Source organism: Crinia signifera, chromosome 8 (assembly GCF_055691185.1).
Source record: "Crinia signifera chromosome 8, ASM5569118v1, whole genome shotgun sequence".
NCBI lineage: Eukaryota > Metazoa > Chordata > Amphibia > Anura > Myobatrachidae > Crinia > Crinia signifera.
In genome coordinates, this window is record NC_139224.1 from 24,230,720 (window position 1) to 24,252,138 (window position 21,419).

The following is a 21,419-nucleotide window of genomic DNA, read 5'->3' on the forward strand; positions in this document are numbered from 1 at the left end:
AACCCCTTCCTGACACAGCCAGTTTTTGCCTTCCTGACAGAGCCCTTTTTTTCAAATCTGACATGTATCACTTAAGTGGGGATAACTTTTTTTTGCTTTTACTTATCCCAGTGATTTTGAGATTGTTTTCTCGTGACACATTGTACTTCAAATTAGTGGTAAATTTGGGTCGATACAGTCTGTGTTTTTTTGTGAAAAATACCAAAATGTCGTAAAAAAATGGAAAATTTAGCAATTTGCAAAATGTTAAATTTTCTGCTTGTGAGACAAATAATCATACCACTCAAAATAGTTAATAACTAACATAGACCATATGTCTACTTTATGTTTCCATCATTATTTCAACTTCCTTTTAATTTTTTTGGACACTAGGAGGCTTACAATATGAATAGCAAATTCTCAAATTTTCAAGAAAATTTCAAACACTGATTTTTTTAGGGACCAGTTCAGTTCTGATGTGACTTTGAGGGACTTGTATGTGAGACACCCCCATAAATGATGCCATTTCAAAAACTGCACCCCTCACAGTATTCAAAACAGCATTTTGGAAGTTTGTTAACCCTTTAGGTGTTTCACAGGAATTAAAACAAAGTGTAGGTGAAATTTCAAAATTTCATTTTTTTTGCAGATTTGCAATTTTAATACATTTTTCTAAGGAACACAGTAGATTTTACTAGAGAAATGTGACTAAAAATTGATTCCCCCAATTCTTTTGTTTTCATAAATATCCTATATGTGGCCCTAGTGTGCACGTTGACCAAACCACAGGCTTCATAATAGAAGGAGCACCTACTTGATTTTGGAGCCTCCTTTTTATGAGATTATTTTTTAGGCACCATGTAGGTTTCTAGGCACCATAAGATGCTAAAATTTAGGAACCCCCCCCACAAGTGACCCCATTTTGCAAACTACACCCCTCAGGGAATTCATCTAGGGGTATAGTGTACATTTCAAACCCCCAGGGGTTTCACCAATTGTGGTACAACTGGGCAGTGAAAATGAAAAATTAAATTTTTTACACAAAAATGCAGTTCTGGCTCAAAATTTTTCATTTTCAGAAGGTATGAAGGAGAAAAAGCACCCCAAAATCTGTGCCCCAATTTCTCCCGAGTACGGCAATGCCTCACATGTGACCAAATAATACCATTTGGGTGCATGGCAGGACTCAGAAGGGAAGGAGTGATTTTTGGATTTTGCAGCTCAGATTCTGGTGGAATGTTGGTGGGTGCTATGTCGCATTAGCAAGACCCCCCAAGCACCAATACAGTGGAACCCCCCCACAAGTGACCCCATTTTGCAAACTACACCCCTCAGGGAATTCATCTAGGGGTATAGTGTACATTTCAAACCCCCAGGGGTTTTACCAATTTTGATACAACTGGGCAGTGAAAATGAAAAATTACATTTTTTTACACAAAAATGCAGTTCTGGCTCAAAATTTTTCATTTTCACAAGGAATGAAGGAGACAAAGCACCCCAAAATCTGTGCCCCAATTTCTCCCGAGTACGGCAATGCCTCACATGTGACCAAAAAATACCATTTGGGTGCATGGCAGGACTCAGAAGGGAAGGAGTGATTTTTGGATTTTGCAGCACAGATTCTGGTGGAATGTTGGTGGGTGCTATGTCGCATTAGCAAGACCCCCAAAGCACCAATACAGTGGAAGCCCCCCACAAGTGACCCCATTTTGCAAACTACACCCCTCAGGGAATTCATCTAGGGGTATAGTGTACATTTCAAACCCCCAGGGGTTTCACCAATTTTGATACAACTGGGCTGTGCAAATGAAAAATTACATTTTTTACACAAAAATGCAGTTCTGGCTCAAAATTTTTCATTTTCACAAGGAATGAAGGAGACAAAGCACCCCAAAATCTGTGCCCCAATTTCTCCCGAGTACGGCAATGCCTCACATGTGACCAAAAAATACCATTTGGGTGCATGGCAGGACTCAGAAGGGAAGGAGTGATTTTTGGATTTTGCAGCACAGATTCTGGTGGAATGTTGGTGGGTGCTATGTCGCATTAGCAAGACCCCCAAAGCACCAATACAGTGGAAGCCCCCCACAAGTGACCCCATTTTGCAAACTACACCCCTCAGGGAATTCATCTAGAGGTATAGTGTATATTTCAAACCCCCAGGGGTTTCACCAATTTTGATACAACTGGGCAGTGAAAATGAAAAATTACATTTTTTTACACAAAAATGCAGTTCTGGCTCAAAATTTTTCATTTTCAGAAGGTATGAAGGAGAAAAAGCACCCCAAAATCTGTGCCCCAATTTCTCCAGAGTACGGCAATGCCTCACATGTGACCAAAAAATACCATTTGGGTGCATGGCAGGACTCAGAAGGGAAGGAGTGATTTTTGGATTTTGCAGCTCAGATTCTGGTGGAATGTTGGTGGGTGCTATGTCGCATTAGCAAGACCCCCAAGCACCAATACAGTGGAACCCCCCCACAAGTGACCCCATTTTGCAAACTACACCCCTCAGGGAATTCATCTAGGGGTATAGTGTACATTTCAAACCCCCAGGAGTTTCACCAATTTTGATACAACTGGGCTGTGCAAATGAAAAATTACATTTTTTACACAAAAATGCAGTTCTGGCTCAAAATTTTTCATTTTCACAAGGAATGAAGTAGACAAAGCACCCCAAAATCTGTGCCCCAATTTCTCCCGAGTACGGCAATGCCTCACATGTGACCAAAAAATACCATTTGGGTGCATGGCAGGACTCAGAAGGGAAGGAGTGATTTTTGGATTTTGCAGCACAGATTCTGGTGGAATGTTGGTGGGTGCTATGTCGCATTAGCAAGACCCCCGAAGCACCAATACAGTGGAACCCCCCCACAAATGACCCCATTTTGCAAACTACACCCCTCAGGGAATTCATCTAGGGGTATAGTGTACATTTCAAACCCCCAGGGGTTTCACCAATTTTGATACAACTGGGCAGTGAAAATGAAAAATTACATTTTTTTACACAAAAATGCAGTTCTGGCTCAAAATTTTTCATTTTCAGAAGGTATGAAGGAGAAAAAGCACCCCAAAATCTGTGCCCCAATTTCTCCCGAGTACGGCAATGCCTCATGTGTGACCAAAAAGTGGCAGGACTCAGAAGGGAAGGAGTGATATTTGGATTTTGCAGCACAGATTCTGGTGGAATGTTGGTGGGTGCTATGTCGCATTAGCAAGACCCCCAAAGCACCAATACAGTGGAACCCCCCCACAAATGACCCCATTTTGCAAACTACACCCCTCAGGGAATTCATCTAGGGGTATAGTGTACATTTCAAACCCCCAGGGGTTTCACCAATTTTGATACAACTGGGCAGTGAAAATGAAAAATTACATTTTTTTACACAAAAATGCAGTTCTGGTTCTAAATTTTTCATTTTCAGAAGGTATGAAGGAGAAAAAGCACCCCAAAATCTGTGCCCCAATTTCTCCCGAGTACGGCAATGCCTCACATGTGACCAAAAAGTGGCAGGACTCAGAAGGGAAGGAGTGATATTTGGATTTTGCCGCACAGATTCTGGTGGAATGTTGGTGGGTGCTATGTCGCATTAGCAAGACCCCCAAAGCACCAATACAGTGGAACCCCCCCACAAATGACCCCATTTTGCAAACTACACCCCTCAGGGAATTCATCTAGGGGTATAGTGTACATTTCAAACCCCCAGGGGTTTCACCAATTTTGATACAACTGGGCAGTGAAAATGAAAAATTACATTTTTTACACAAAAATGCAGTTCTGGCTCAAAATTTTTCATTTTCAGAAGGTATGAAGGAGAAAAAGCACCCCAAAATCTGTGCCCCAATTTCTCCCGAGTACGGCAATGCCTCACATGTGACCAAAAAATACCAGTTGGGTGCATGGCAGGACTCAGAAGGGAAGGAGTGATTTTTGGATTTTGCGGCTCAGATTCTGGTGGAATGAATGGTGGGTGCTATGTGGCATTAGCAAGACCCCCGAAGCACGGTGAAATTATGAACCTAATAATCCATAGATGTGTGGTATATTTTAAAACACTCCTTTATACATAGGCCGGGTTTGTCGGGGCAAGTGTCACACTGGAAAATAGTTTGCTTTCTTATTCCCTTTTTATAGCAAACTTTGCACCTTTTTTGTGTCCTGCCCTTTTTTCCAGTGGAGGGGATTTCATCAGGAAAATGCTGCCCTGGTACAATACGGGGGCCAGTACTAGAAGTACTGGGGCCCTCTGCCTGCTGGTTCCCAAATATTAGGCCCTTTATGACTTCCTCTTGAAAGTGCATAAATGTCCCCCTCTGGCTGGTAGAACGGAATAGCACGTAAGCGTTATACAGTGCCATCTGGATGATATACACGGCCAGCTTCTTGTACCAGATTTTTGTTTTCCGCAGGGCACTGTACGGCTTCAGTACCTGATCTGAAAGATCCACTCCGCCCATGTACCTATTGTAATCCAGGATACAATTAGGTTTTGAGGTGTGGGTACTGGTACCTCGTACAGGGACGGAGGTGGTACTGTCTCCGTGAATTGTTGTCAGTATAAGGACATCCCTCTTGTCCTTATATTTGACCAACAACATATTTTCGGTGCATATTCCCCTGCTTTCACCCCTTCTCATTACTTGGGCAATGTGCGTTTTTGGGAGGCCTCTTTGGTTCTTGCGCACAGTACCGCAAGCTGCTGTACCTCTTGAACCAAGGGCCTTAAACAGGGGGATGCTGGTGTAAAAGTTATTCACATAGAGGTGATAACCTTTATCCAGGAAGGGGTGCCCTAAATCCCAGACAATTTTTCCACTAACACCTACGAGGGAGGGGGGGCATTCTGGCGGTTCAATTCTTGAATCCTTCCCTTCATATACCCTAAACCTGTGGGTGTACCCTGAGGTGCTTTCACACAGCTTATACATTTTTATGCCATACCTTGCCCTCTTACTGGGAAGGTACTGGCGGAATTTAACCCTTCCTTTAAAATGTATAAGGGACTCGTCTATGCAAATGAATTTATCTGGAATGTACATCTCTTCAAATTTGGCACTGAAGTGATCAATGACCGGCCTGACTTTGAATAGCCGGTCAAAGGTGGGATCATCTCTGGGTGGGCACTGTGCATTATCGTTGTAATGCAAAAATTTAAGGATTAACTCAAAACGAGTCCGGGTCATGGCCATAAGGTAAAGTGGGGTGCTGTACAGAACATCTGTACTCCAATATTGCCTAATTTCTGGCTTTTTTACTATGCCCATATGAAACACCAGACCCCAAAACGTCATCATCTCTACTGCATCTACAGGGGTCCACCTAGCAAATGATGACGTGGGGTTTTGAGCAATAAACTGCTGGGCATATAAATTAGTTTGGTCCACCATTAAATTTATAAAATCATCAGAGAAAAATAATTTGAAAAAGTCAATTTCTCTGAGACCTGTGGAATCAAATTGGATTCCTGGGATGGCCAAAAACTCAGGAACCTGGGGCTCAAAATTGTCTGGTGGTGGGGTCCATACGAGATCAATTATTGGGGGGGGGTCTCAGCTGCTCTACAGGGGCGTCTTTGAGGGGGTCCCTCATCACTAGAGGAGGAAGAGGAGCTTAAGATGAATCCTTCAAATTCCCCGCTTGCCTCACTGGCTGTGTCAGAGTCAGAGGCAAGCATGGCATATGCCTCCTCCGCTGAATACATTCTTCTGGATGACTGGAATGACATTTGGGATGACATTTGGGATGCCATTTTTATTTTTGTGTTTCTGGTAGTGAAATGTTTCAACACGTGTATAGTGTAGGGGGGGTACAAACTTTATTTCAATGTAGTATGTAGTGTGTTGTGTATGTAATGCAGAAAAAAAAAAAAAGGTCCTGCGCCAAAAATTGAGCACAGATGTTGGTCAGTAACGTCCGTCACTGAACAGCGCTCAAAGGCAACAGGAATTTGATCAAAAAAATTTGATCAAAAAAAATTAAAAAAAGACCCCACAGCACCCTCAAAAAAAAAAAAAAAAAGGTGATCAGTGATGCGACACTGATTACCAGTGAGGGGCAGCAGGTGCACAACCTTTGGTGCAACTGACAGTGCAACTGGCAGGTATATATATAAAAAAAACCTCTGCACCCCCAAAAAGTTGCTGATCACCTCAGATATAGTGATCAGCACAAAAGGGGGGGGGGGCAGCAGACACAAAATATAGCACTCTCTATCACTCTCTGTCACTATCTCTCTCTATCTCTCTCTATCTCTCTCTATCTCTCTCTATCTCTCACTATCTATCACTCTATGACATTGCAGAAGCAGCACTGACAGTTATATATATAAAAAATAACCCCTGCACCCCCAAAAAGTTGCTGGGGGTGCACAAAAGGGGGGCAGCCGACACAAAATATAGCACTCTCTATCACCATCTCTCTCTATCTCTCTCTATCTATCACTCTATGACACTGCAGCAGCAGCACTGACAGTTATATATATAAAAAATAACCCCTGCACCCCCAAAAAGTTGCTGGGGGTGCACAAAAGGGGGACAGCAGACACAAAATATAGCACTTTCTATCACTATCTCTCTCTATCTCTCTATCTCTCACTATCTATCACTCTATGGCACTGCAGCAGCAGCACTGACAGGTATATATATAAAAAAAAAACCCTGCGCCCCCAAAAAGTTGCTGATCAGTTAATTTATACTGATCAGCACAAAAGGGGGGGGGGGGCAGCAGTCAGTTGCACACGCAGTACAGCTGTATATATATAAAAAAATATATAGCACAATCTGTCACTATCTCTCTATCTCTCTCTATCTCTCTCTATATCTCTATCTATAACTCTATCACACTGCAGCATCACAAAATATAGCACTCTCTGTCACTAGCCCTCTCTATCTCTCTCTATCTCTCTCTCTCTATCTCTCTCTATCTATAACTCGAACACACTGCAGCAGCACAGCAGCACAACACAGCACAGCACAACACAGGAAGTCACAAGAAGTAACAAGATCCAGGAACGCTACAAGCAGTGATCAGGTAAGTGTTTGCAAGGATCAGGTCAGTATATCGCGGCAGATAGGCACGGTGACCGCACTGCACGCAATTCCAGACCGGAATGGCGTCTGCAGTGCAGTCACCGTTAGTTTAAATCACCCTCCATGGCTGTGATTGGTTCGTCGGTCCGACGAACCAATCACGGCCTTTGGGGGCGGGTTGGGTGAGGTGGGGTGACACCAGTGTCACCCTTACACCCCGTGGTGATTGGTGCTGTACTTTACAGCACCAATCACCACCGATCCCTGTGTCACCGGCGAACGTTATTCGCCGGTGACACAGAAAACGCTGTAATTGGCTGTTCACACTGAACAGCCAATCACAGCGATCGCCGACGGGGGGGGGGGCGGCATCGCAGCCCCCCCTGGGCATGCAGGGACATGTCTGCTGTCAGGGACAGCAGACATGTTTAAACTGTCACCGCGTCTATAGACGCGGTGACAGTTTAAAGCCATGACGTACATTTACGCCATGTGTCGGGAAGTACATCCCGGCCATGACGTAAATGTACGTCAAATGTCGGGAAGGGGTTAATAGACCCTAACTGCTATGTTACAGGCTGTGTTTGAAAAATGACAGGAGCTGATTGGGGCCTAAAGTGGCCTACACACGGGGAGATTTTGCTGAGCGATCTGAGCAATGTACTGTAGATAAGACAAATCACTCGGCAAGATCGCTCAGCATGCAGCGCTGCGTCAGCGATGTGTCAGCAATGTGTGCTGTGCAATCTGTCATGTCCAGTGGTCTCACTAGATTTATGCTGCATGCTGGATATTAATCACCAAGCGATAGCGATGCGTGGGGACACGCATCGCTATGGCCCCTACACACAGAGCGATATAGGGGCATTTTCTAAGCAAGTTCGTGAGATTGCTTAGCAAATGCCCTGAAATCACCCTGTGTGTGAGGGCCATAAGGGTCAGCTTCAGTTTGTGGTGCGTTATCTCCAGCAGCTAGCATTGTACGTATATCGGTCAATCCCTGGGACTTCATAGGCTGCAAGCAGAAATCAGCTCAGACACAACACACGAAGCTGCCGGAAGCCGTTCCGTTATTGAATCTGCCCTCAGATTTCTCAATATTAAATTTTCCCTACATGTAGTATTCAGGCTCAGGTTGTAGATGAGCTACAAGAATGTGCCCGTCTGATACCTCGCAGTCTTCTCCAAACACGAAATTGACACCGAGATGACCCGCACAATGCATTTTCAGACAATAAAGACGTCTGTTCATTATTCTGTATCCTGCACATCGCAACATATTTCTGCTGTTCAAGTGATAATAGCAGAACGAGGGGAAATGTCTTTGGTTTCCTACATATTAAGCCGCGGGGTTTCCAGAAGATAGTGTTTATTAAACACACATACAGTATAGCACATTGTGCGTCCAGCTGTGCTGTGGGCTTTTACGCGCCAATAGGAATATTTTTACAAGTGAGTTAAGATTTTTTCTTTTTTATGGCATATGGTATATTTCAGCTTGTATACAAGCAAATAACTGTGCACCAGGGCAAAACCATTAATTGATCTGCAGATAAAACTGCAGATGGATTGGACAGTGGTATTTTGCATGACTGATGTCCCAACTGGGCGGGCATTTAGATGCGCCCGCCTACTTGTGCTGCCAATCACCATGCCATTAATCAACAAATGATAAGTAGCATGTGTCCAAAACAAGAAGAATTATCCATAGAGAAGTACAGACCAGTATCACATACCCAACGCGTTTCGTCTAGGATAGTTCATTCAGTGCGCGCCAATATTCGGCTATTTCTAGAAAAAATAAAAGTCAGTTTTCACTTCAGCGATCATCGAATTATTTCTGTCCCCTTCCTCCGCATGCGAGAACATGTTCATACTTTACTATAGCATTTCAATAGAAAACATTACAGCGTTTATTTGCACAAAGAAGATAACAACTGCTCGCATATTTGAATAATAATGACACATTTTACCATAATATATCCACCAGATATCATTAAAATGACAGTCTTTATCTTATCTGGTAATACCATATGGAGTCTACATTACTAGTTATGCTTTAATTATACTAATGGTGCCCAGAGAAGGACAGACTGATCCTCTAATCTATATTGCTAGACCGCAGCTTCTCTTGCCGGGCATAGACACCCACTTATCTTTTTAGAACAGCGGTTTAATGCTGTCAGTTCCGCCACTGTCATAACAATACAACCCCTGGGAGTGTCACATTCAGGCACAGCACAAACCTCAGCCTCCTAATTGTCTCCCACTGGTATGAAATCCTCACATTTAATGACAATGGACTTAAAATGTCCTGGTGGGCCTTTTGTGTAGAAATAAAAAAATATCGTTTTATTGGTGGTTTGTAACAAATGACAGCGAGCAGGGAAAGTCAGATAATTACATCCCCCAAGGGGCTGATGTTTATTTTTAAAAGGAAATAAGATCACTTGAATTTGCTAAATAAATAAATAAGGATGATAAATGCAGCAACTTGCACCTATGTTAAATAGTGGTAAATGGTTAATGATTGTTGCAGATAGATACAGTTCGGTATAATTGCGTACATTTTAACACTCCCCTTCATTCAGCTTCCAATATGCAACCTACTCCATGCTGCAGACAAATGCAACTGTGCAATAACACCAATACCTCATTGTGCTGTATTACTTTACAGAAGAATCTATTTTACATGTGGTTATTTAGCAAATGGGGGAAATGTCACTGTTTGTTAGTGCCCGCCATGTTTTGGCACAAGCAGCCAAGCCTCAGTATACAACGCGCTCCATTCACTTATGGTAGCCCAGTACAGATTAACACAAAAATCAGATAACGAGTCGCAGATTACATTGTGTATGCTCCGGACCTGTACTGCCCATGTGTCCGGTGTTGGCGTACGGCTTCAGACGTCACTTATTGACAGTCTGCCACTGTATGGGGGTGGGGAAGGGACAGCGATGGCCTTTGCCACGGACAGGAAATCTCTGACTTCTATCAGAGATTTCCTGGGCTAAGCAGCAACTTTTAGAACTGTGCCATAGACGAACCCACTCATCTTATCACCCCCCCATCCCAGTGGGCACGGATAATGATGACATTAGCCAATTGTGCGTATATGGATCATCCAGCTGGGCCTGTGGAGCGCTTCCCTGCATGTTATTCCCTGCATGCAATGTTAGTGTAATTGCAGTTCTATAATCTATAAAGACTACACTATTGGGGAAAGGTGATCTTCAGCATCTTACTGAACAGAAATAAAATGAGAGCAATTCGTATTAATTAGCTATCAGGATAAACAACGTCTAACACCAACGATCAATGAACAGATCTGTAATCAACGTTCTAGTCGTCCAGTTTACAATCCTTCAATCTTTATTCATCGCATTTTTAAACAAAGGAACAAATCCATAATATCCAAATGTAAACAAAATACAAAACAGCAGCTTGGCGCCCAGTGTACATTTCAGTCTTGATAAAGCACGATCCAAGTGCGAAACGACATTGACTGTTCCCGTTGCACATTGCCTTGTTTCCTCTATGGAGCTCAGTAAGCTTTTGTCTTGTTCGTACTGTGTGTCTATCGGAGGGGGGTTTATGGACAGATAATTAGTAGCAGTGCTAGGTATACATTGCAGCCCTGTGACAAGCTTCTCTAAATGCAACAGAAAAATACAGTTACAACACCAGCAAGAATTAAACAGGGCAAGAAAAGAAGTATGTCCCTCGCAGCTCCGGTATTCCATTTTGGATGCTACCCTGAGATAGACTTTGGCGACCTGGCTGTGCGTTTCTTCCTGCCACTCTTATTGATGGTGCTGTCACATACTCAGAATCCAGTACTATGCCAGTAAATCTGGGATATAGAGCATCCCTAACCACACCCCAACCCTAATAACCTAACCCTCAACATTAATCCTAATACCTTTTCATTCATACCCTAACAACCCTAACCCCAAGCCCTAACCCAACACTAACCCGAACCGCTCCCTAGCCATGACACCTACACGTAATACCTTAACCCAAGCTGCTAAACAAACCCTAATCTCCTATCCCTTATACCCTTTACTCCTAATCCAACCCTGTAAACTAACCTAAAATCCAAATACTCTATCCCTTAAATTGAACCTAATAAAATATCCCTAAAACCCTAACCCAATACCCTAAACCAACCCTAATACTTTATTCCTCACATATATCCTTAAACTAACCCTAAAATTTTAATACCCTAACCTCTAGCCCAAACCACCAAACCAAAACTAATACCATATCCCTAGTACCCTAACCCAATCCCCTTAATTTACCATAACCCAAATTATTACCCCATCCCTAATACCCTAATCCAGTCCTCTAGATTAACCCTAATATCCTCTCCCCTAACCTAAAATACTGGACTAAATCTAACACACTATTCTTAATACCATAAACCAAACCCCTATACTACCCCTAATACTCCAAGCCAGAGTTAAGGTACAGTATACCATGCTTGGCTACAGGTGACTTAATTAGTTCCGAAGTCAAATTGATTTAACCATCTGTGCTGAACCATGACTATATGTAAAACCAGTGTTTCCTGGGCGTTCCCTTGAAAACGATGGATGTTCCGAGAAACCTTAGATGTGCGTGTGCCTTCCACATCATTTGATGGTCGGTGACCATCGAATGTTGTGGGTGTTCCCCCGCAGGCTGCGAATGGATGTTTGTGTCAAGCATCCATTTGCAGCCAGTGCGTGCGAACACACTAAATAAGATTTTAAAATTGCCAAGGCACACCATGAGATCCCCACAGGGCAAAACATATTGGCCCCCACAGGGAAAAAAACAAACCTATTGGCCCCATATAAAAAAACAATCACACTGGTCCCCACAGGTAACACAAATAAAATACATTGACCCTTTACATGGAAAGAAGAGACCAGTAAATAACAGTTGAACTGGTGGTGGCTGGAAACTGGTTTGGGCATCTCCAGATCTGGGGGCACACTTGAGAACAGCTTAAGGCACACTAGTGTGCCACGGCAGAGTGGTTGAAAAACACTGGTAAGTAATTGGGGGGGCGGGGTGCCGATGTGCGCTCTGCAGGCTGCACTCTGTATTGTGCGAGTCTAGCCGCCGGCGCCGGGTGGGGGAATTTGTGCGGGGGGGGGGGGCTTGGGGGTGTGCCGTGCCACTGTGGGCAACTGCCCGGGCCTCGGGAAAGTTGTACCCCCTGTTCGGCGGCCCTGGCATCCAGAGTGAGTCTAACCTAATAGTCATGCTGCCTGTCACAGTGTGGCTGGGGAGGCCGAGGAAACTTGTGGCGCAGTCCTTGGCCCAGCCACTCCCAGAAAACAGGTGGTTGTAGGGGGACGACGACGACATGCTATCGTTCACAAAAACTGCATCTGCCTCCGGTTCTCCCCACAAACTCTCTATGACTCTAAGCACAGAACCCAACCTGCTCAGGCACAAAATGTGCACGCTCAGAGCCCAAACATTGTGCATAATATGCTGGTTGTATCGTTGGACCTGAATTAGCCCATTGTGCGCACAATTTGGTTTGTGATTTAGCGTTCGGCTCAAAAACAGGAGACACAAATATTATTATACACGTTTTTTGCCAAGTTCGGTTAAGAAATAATAATTGTTTTAATAAACTAAAAGGAAGAAAAGGTGCAAACTGGTACCAGTTACTCTCATCCAGTGCAGAGCGATCCCGCGTGTGTCGGGGGAGCAGGGGTTAGAGATGCGCAGCGCTGATTTCAAACAGGTGAAATGTTTCAAACCGCTTTATCCTTCTACAACACAAACTGATTCGCGGTGACACATTTGTTTCGTTGAACAAGGATCTGAAGATCAGCAGCGATTACACTGAGGTCCTAAGGGAAATACTCGCCAGTGCTTCACATCATCCCAAATGGAAAGGTACACTGCAGTAACACGTTAGCTCTTCCTAATGACTAAAGCGATAGCAATCACTCATGCCTGAGGGTTTTTTTTATTTAGGTCACAAGTGTCGTACCATTTGAGGACAGTGGCCCTTATTCTGGTTCACTCGCAAAGACAAATTCCTTCTAAAATGGACAAAACCATGTGCACTGCAGGTGGGGCAGATGTTACTTGTGCAGAGAGAATTAGATTTGGGTGGGGTTTTACATCAAAGTGAGATCTATATTGCAGTGTACAAATAAGGCAGCCAGTATTTTCGCTGCACAGAAACAAAATAACTTACCCAAATCTAAATCTCTCTGCATATGTTACATCTGCCCCATCTGCAGGTAACCCTAGAGTCCTGCAGTCTGTCTGGCGGAACTGAGATGCTGAAGCCCTATTGACTTCGGATGGCATCGCAGGCACAGATAGTTGCATGCCCCCAAAACAGTCATGACATGCCTGCAGTTGCTAGCCCCCCCCCCCCCCCCCCCTGTTGCCACCCACATATGATGCGGTTGTGTCTAGATCCACTTCTGTTTCTTGACCAGGATGTGACATTAGCTGAGGGCGGAAGTTGTTAGATAAATATGTAAACATTTAAAAATATCTCTTCAACATCGAAGTTTCATCCATCTCTGAATCAGACACGCTGACATGTTACAATGCCACCACCGGGGGCAGTATTTCTGGGAATACACCCCATTTTTTTTTTTACATTTCTATTCCCCAATTGATAATGAGATGAAAACATCACCTGAAGCATTTAGACTCTGCTTCATGAGACCGCAGAGGAGTTGCCCAGGCCGCCTGTCAAGTGCTAGTGTAGTGATACAAGTAGATATGTTAGAAACAACTTTGATACATTCCAATCTTTTCCGTCAGTTAATAACAGTTGGTCTTCTATTTTGTTGGGGGATCTGGGAATTGTTACTGAGTAAGATGACATTTCCTATGTAACGACACATTTTTTAATAAAGGTGTAAAGGCCCCCATACATGTACCGATATGTACATATCGGTACGTGTATGGGCACCTTAACATAACCAGAGCATTTTTGATTTGTGGGCTCCGATGGTATCCGATAGATAGACCATGGCCACGTTCGACACATTAAAAGGTTGACATGAGCTTTTTGCCTGAAGCATGCAAGAGGATGTAGAACACTAATTTGGGGTCCATGTGATGGAAAAAAACATGAACTTTTCACGTGTTCCATGTTAACCTTGTGTCCACATTATGTCTATGTCGACCTTGTCCATGTTGACCATTTGGTGTCAACCCATTGACTGTCTAACTAGACACAGCTGCCCCTTTGTATCATAACCCAGGCAATTGTGGGGGTAATTGTGGGCAGCACTGAGGCCCCTGAGGACTAAGGGGCCCACTGCTGCCCAAACCAACAATGAGTTATCCCCTGGCCCTCCCTCAGACCATTTTGAGCAATGTTGGATGAATGGGCAGTGCAGAGAGCATGATGGTCCCCACTCAGCACTGCATGAGTAACCTGGTCCTTACCTTAGGGAGGCGGGGCTGACCTTGTGTTCTGGACTGCCACCTATCAGCGCTCATGATTACAGTCACATGCTTTTTTGACTGTCGAACTAATGAACTCCACACCCTATTCGTAAAGCCCTGTACACACTTAATAACTAGGGGCACTGCCGATGCAGTTAATCTATATCGGCGGTGCCACTGGTCAAACAATATTGAGTGTACGCACTGAGCGATATTGGTAAACAATATAGTTCAGTGTCGCCAGAATATGCAAGTCAGTAACTATATAGCCAAAGTCTACCTGCATGTTCGTTAGCGAAGCATGGGAGCATACCTCGTTAGCGATATTGACTGTATACTGTTAAAAATATATATATTCATTTATAATTCAGAACGTCCCTAAATTCCCGTCTAGCATGTATTGAGCTTCAGCCTAATTCATACTTGCCTATTTGGTGGCTTCCCCAGGAGAGGGCAGCCAGCTCAGTGAGGCAGGGGGACGGGGCCACAACTGGGAGCGAAAAAGGGGCTGGGACGGAGCCTAGGGTTACCACCTCATCCCTTTAATTCCGGACACAGTAATTACACAGGTTCTGTGGCTGGCTGACTTCAAGACTCATTTCACCTGGTTTTAAACTGCCACAGAACCTGTGTAATTAATAAGTGTCCGGGATTAAAGGGATGAGGTGGTAGGGGTGATGTGGGGTGGGGTGAGGAGCCACAGGAGGGAGACTTTCTTATGGGTATGACCAGAGCAAGCACATTATTTAGCCACACCCCCACCGTGTAATGCCGGTATTTCAGACACTGCACTGCGATGGGCGGGGCTAAAATGAGGCAATTTGCGCCATTTGACCCACGGACCCCGCGTCTAGGGGGGGGGGGTCACAAAAATCAGACAGCTCTCCGGAAGGGGGCGGGGATTGGGGGGGTGCAGGAGGGGGACCCAATTTCCATGACCCTCCCGGTCATTCCAGTAACCTTGGCCTAATTGTATCTGTGGGGTAGATGTATGAAGCAACCAATCAGCTGCTCTGTATAAATTTATATTATGCTAATTATAGATGTTACTTCAGTGCTGATTGGTTGCCATGGGCCTTATCACTGCTTCATGCATCTACCCCAGTGTGTCTGGCAAAGCATCATGTTAGATGTCGTTCATTGAAGTATTTTTTATCACACAAACCCTAATAGAAGTATAAATGGATTTGTCCTATATTATAGAGGGATTATTGTTTTGTTACAATGTGCAGGCAGCAGGATTGATTTTTGGACAGCTGAGACTGTAAAATAAAACAACTCATTTCTGTTCGTCTTTCAGGTTTTACATTGAAAGTATCACCTTCCTGAAGGAAGTCACGACGGTGGAATTGTTTTTCCTCAACGCCAAGGCCTGTGTCATCAAGGTAATGTATTAGTTCAAGGAAAGTAGCTAGCAAATGCCCTTGACAGGGCCGCTACAGCTCTGCCGGGCCCTAGTACCAGGAGGGGCGTGGCCAGTGTGAGGAGGTGTGGCCAGACCCCCTCCTTAGAAAATATGAAAAAAATGATAGTTCACATGCACACATGGGTCAGATCCGGTGGAACTTATGATTGTATCGATCTTCCGACCCTGTCGGTCTTAGCCATGTCGACCTAATTCAGGTGTCGACCTAATGTACGTCGATCTTCATTGAGTCAACCCTATAACCAATCCCCCTCTGCTGTGGGCTGGGGAGTGAGGCTGTTACAGCAGCAGCCAATCGTATCTCTTCCTATGCCTGAACTTCTGCCTTCTGCAGTGGGGATGGCGGAGACATTCTGCTGGTCCAGGTAATACAAGAAGGTGTAGCCAAATGCAGGAGGTGTGGCCAAGTGTAGGAGGTGTGGTCACACCTGCTCTAAAAAAAATGGAAAATACACAGAGGAAAATGTTCCTTCTGGGTAATTATACCCCTTTTCCACTAGCAACCTGGGTCGGACCCGGTAAATTGTACCCGGTTCGAACCCAGGTTGGACATGGGTAAGAGACACATTTCCACTACAGTGCTACCCGGTAAATTGCCTGATCATCCCCTTTTACACTTAACCCGGGTAAGGCCTTTTTTTCCCTATAGATTACATAAGAAAAAGCCTTTTTAAAGGGCTTTACCATGGGAGGTCACAAAATAGGGCCACCATTACACCAAAAGGGCCACCATTAAAAATATTACGATATAAGAAGAAGAGACCACACTCATTTCTTTTAAAATAACTTTTTTTTTATTTTACTGGCAAATATTACCACACTCATTTCTTTAGAAATAGCCTGTGGTGCTGGCAGCAAAGTGGAAGGTGGCTCTGACACAGCAGGGGAAAGTCAGCAGGACAGACATGCAGCACATGTGCACAGAACGCTGTCCTCTGCGCAGTCTGCGGGGCTCTGAGTGATGACATCACTCACCAGCGCCCCAGCAGCACCAATCAGTGAAGATTTTAACATGCTCAGTCAAATAACCCGGTTAGGGAGCGTTTCCACTACCCTTGAATCCGGGTGCTAACCGGGTGCTACCCTGATCATGACCTGGGTTGGATTGCCGGGGAATCCAAACCGGGTTATTTGACAGGGAGCATTTCCACTAGCAGTAAAACCCGGGTAGAAGCGCGTCCCCGCGGAGATTACCGGGTTATTTCTTCTAGTGGAAAAGGGGTATTACCCATGTCCAACCTAGGTTCGAACCGGGTACAATTTACCGGGTCCGACCCAGGTTGCTAGTGGAAAAGGGGTATAAGTCATCTCCCCCCACCCCACCTGTCAGCGGCTCGGCCAGGTCCCATATACAAAGAGGTTCTGGATGATAGATTGACTGTGTCTACGGCAAAACGATATGTCCGACATGCATTAGGTTGACCAGTACAAATGTCAACATATCAAAGGTCGACAGGTCATAACTGTTCTATTCCACACCCCATATAATCTTTTTATAGATTTATAAAATATGCAATTATTTATATATATATATATATATATATATATATATATATGACAGATTGTCTTTGTAAGATGTTACAGCATGCTCCAGAACCATTAGGGGCAGACCCCAGGAAGAATAGTGCAGCTTTGTACAATGTGTACACATCCTGCTAGAGGACGAGGGTACCAGTAACAGTGACAGCATTGTAGTACAGCGGAGGAATGGGCCTGTGTCTCTACACGTTGTGGGGATGTTTGTCCTCAGATTAGGTCTGTTCTCTTCCTAGAGGTGTCTGATGATGGAAAGTTACCACGTGCCAATAAATCATCATTTCTCCATCCCTCTAATGCTTATCCCGAGCTGCGGAAAACACAGACTGGAAATAACCCTAACATTGCACTCAGCCTCATGGATTCTTGGGGGTACAATTTATTAAAGGTTCTAAAAAAATGAAAATAGGTGATGTCACCTATAGCAACCAATCAAAAAATTATAGACATAATCTGATTGGTTACTATGGGCAACATCACCTCTCATTTTTAGAATCTTTAGTAAATCTACTTCTTGGTGTTAAAATGAACTTTAAACGTGCGTTTATTTCCTAACTCCCAATGCATAGGTTATTCTGTATAACTCATGGCTCCGTACACTATGGGCCTTATTCTGGTTGAGTTGGACGGCTCCGAATGCGGACGGATGGCCGATGGTTGGTGTTTGTGCATGTGCGAACGCCTCACACGGACAAACACGGCGTGAGTTCCGTACACAAAATGATCGTACGGAACCATCCGATCAGGGGGTGGAGAGGGGCGTGAAGGGCTGTTTGGGCTTATTACCATATGCGTACGCCCCGCGTTTCATGGGCGTTCCCATGAAAACACTGGGCGTACATAGGGTAATCCGGCCGTGATGCACGTGTGGGGGGCGGACAGCTGACATAGCCGGATGCCAGCTGCCCGCCCATATCCCTGCTTTCTTACGGAAAAATGTCCGAGTGGTCTGGAGCACTCGGTGCTGCCTGACCGCTCGGTCCATCATTCGATGGTCAGCGACCATCGGAGGATGGGGGAGGTTTCCACAGATAGGGGAGGTGTTCGCATGAAACATCCACTCGCGGTCCGTTTGGTCGGCGTCTTACCGCATTCATACGGTGTGAGCGATCCGTACGGTAGGCGGGGCTAAGAATACTCGGTGGCCGTCCTAAAATACGCATCTGTCCGATTCAACTAGAATAAGGGCCTTTGTGACTTCTCCCCTTGGAGAAGTCGCTTCCAATCCCCCTTGAGCCGGCCGGGACCTTCCCTTGTGGCAGCACTCCATGTGATACATTGCATGCGGCACTTCTGCATGTGACGTATCGCATGCGATCCCCGTTTCCTGCCATCGGGAGGGGGTCCTACCCGGAGATGTGCGTAAGATCTCCGGCTCCAATCCGATGCGCACAGGACCGTACATCGGATGGGATTGGCTGACCCACACATGCTGTTTGACCCGATTTTTCGTCCCAATCCACCGGAATCGAGTGAAACGAGGCCCGGGTCTCATAGTGTTTGGGGACCAATACAGTAGCATATTACAAACACTGCCTGCAGATCCACACACCAGCCCAAGTCACCAGATTCAATGTTTCTCGATTTCAGTGTCAGTATGATGTGCTAGGGCATCCCAGCATGCCATGCTACAGTTTTGCTATTTGCAGGGCATGCTGGGATGCATAGTTCAACAACAGCTGGAGGGCCAAAGGTTCCCCATCCCTCTGCTAGGTAATAGATGGCAGGGGAAGCTGGGACATTTAGTTTCACAAAATTGAATAAAGATGGGAGTTCTATGTCACATGGGATGTTGCTACGGGCAACCAATCAGATACTACCTATTATTTTTTAGAAGGTGCTAAATAAGAAGTAGATTCTGATTTATTGCCCATAGAACTCCCAACTTAGTAAATTTTGGCCTGATTATTCGTCAGCGTCGGTTCCAGCACTGAGCCGGGTTACCGGATTATCGTGGGATCGTCTGCGTAACAAAATACTCTTTGGTATCTAACCTCTAATCTATGAATATATTCTCAAACTTTCAGTGCCTCGTGCCTCTGTCTGAAGATGAATTCATCGATGTGTAGCAAGCAGATATAGTTTGCCATCGATGGTAGAGATTCGAGGGCGACTATCACAGCACTTAACCCCAGCATGTGTCTAAAGCCCCGTACACACGGGGGAGATATATTGCCCAGTGACTCCTTTTCATCAGCGTCCAGAGATGGTCAAGGAACCTCTGCCGGGGGAGCCGCAGAGGTAATTAGCTGGTCGCAGGAGCAAGCTCCTGTGGCCAGCGATTAGAACGGGGCTGAAAACGGGAGCGCGCACCCGGTGATTTATCGCCGGGGCGCACTCCCATCACTGGCAATATGGTCGCCTGCGACCATATTTCCAGCGATTTCAGCCCCTATCGCCCCCATGTGTAGACCACCTTCCACTAGCGCCGCCCAGAGATGGCTAACACTGTATATAGTTCCCCACCGATGGATACCATCGATAGTAAGGATCAGCAGTGACTGCTGATAGTTAACCATTTGATGTTAACACTAATTGCTGGCTTCTTTAATCTGGCCTAAATGTTGGAAGCGAAGACATCTGTTCTGAGCCGGGTTCCTATAAGATACTTCATATTTATTTCATGTCTCTTTTTCCTGCTGGCATTTTCTATAATGTCAGTGGCGTTATGTGCAGATCAGATACCGGTCGAGTCAACTTTAAATTGACATTTCATGCACCACGTGCCATTCATTTTAGGAAGCTAAAGAGCTGTTGTTTGTGTGGCGCGTATCTTATGCGTCTTTGCTCTGCCCCTGCATCGGGCAGTGTAGTCGTCAGGGCTGCCATCAGAAGGGTTGGGTTTATTGGATAGACAGCATCTAGGTCGACACCACTAGGTCGGCATGTATTAAGCTCCACATAACTGAAGGTCAACATGCAGTAAGGTCGACATGACTGATGGTCAACATGGGTAAGGTCGACATGTCATTAGGTCGATAGTCAAAATGTCGACATGGGGTTTTTTCTTTTCTTTTTTCCCCGACTTTCTACACAGTCTACATGGACACTGAACCGTAGCATCGCATCCCCACCACACAAGGCGAAGCAGGAGGGGAGACTGACAAGATGTATTACCATCTTGTCGGCCGAAGCGGGGAGCGCTAACTCCCCCCTCTGGGCGATGTCCCCTTCTGGAGACAGTTAATACTGATGCGCTGTCTCCTTCCCCCCGGCGCGGGATCTCGCTACTCACACGAGATCCCCAGCGCAGCTCAGAGCCAGCAGCATGGACAGCGCTGTCCCTGCTGTGAGCATAGGGCATCGGTGCCTGCAGCTGTCGTAGTCGATAGTTGCAGGCGGCGGAACGGTCAGCGATGCTGAGCATTCATAAATTAGGTAGGAGGCAGACGCGCACTACGAAATATCGTCCCTGCGCTATGCCTCCTGCCTGGGCATGAAATACCGCCTGTCGGCACATGTCGTCTCAAAAAAAGGTGAAAACCCCCAAGGTCGACCTTTTGACTGTCGACCTAGTGCTTGTGTCGACCTACAGTCATGTTGACCTTTCTGCATGTCGACCTTCAGCCATGTCGACCTAGTGGTGTCGACCTAATGCTTGTAGACCTAGTGACCGTTTCCCCATAACAAATCATGGCTCTCGCGACAAAATAGGCCCCCTTCCCTTTCTTGTACAGCTGAAATGCCTGTTGAGACCTGTGTCGGCAGCACTGGCCACACAAATTATCCTTCAGTTCTAGGCCCTCTCTCTGTCTCTGCAGTTCCCCCAATGGCTGCCTTGGCAGTCATATAAAAGCTGGTGGTGTGACAGGACCTTCTCCCATTGGCTTAGTGCAGATGCTAACAGTATTGCAGGCTCTGCAATTCTTTTGGCATCCACCTGCTTTTAGATGGATCATTTGCACTTAGCACCAAGGCTACAGCAAGGCAATCACTTCCAATGTGGGATTCACATTCTGATTTATCTTCGACTGGCGGCCTCAATGCGAGATGACAGGCCACATTACGTACAACAGACTGTGAC

At 45.3% G+C, this 21,419-nt stretch overlaps 1 protein-coding gene across 4 annotated transcripts in view; it reads left to right on the forward strand.

Annotated features, from left to right (window-relative positions):
- The window catches only part of FRMD4B (FERM domain containing 4B), a 207,184-nt gene that overhangs the window by 101,819 nt on the left and 83,946 nt on the right, over positions 1-21,419 (forward strand). For all 4 annotated transcript variants that reach the window (XM_083156012.1, XM_083156011.1, XM_083156010.1 and 1 more), the window contains exon 5: positions 15,734-15,818. In XM_083156012.1, the coding sequence (XP_083012138.1) occupies positions 15,734-15,818 (85 nt within the window). The remainder of the gene's footprint in view (positions 1-15,733; positions 15,819-21,419) is intronic.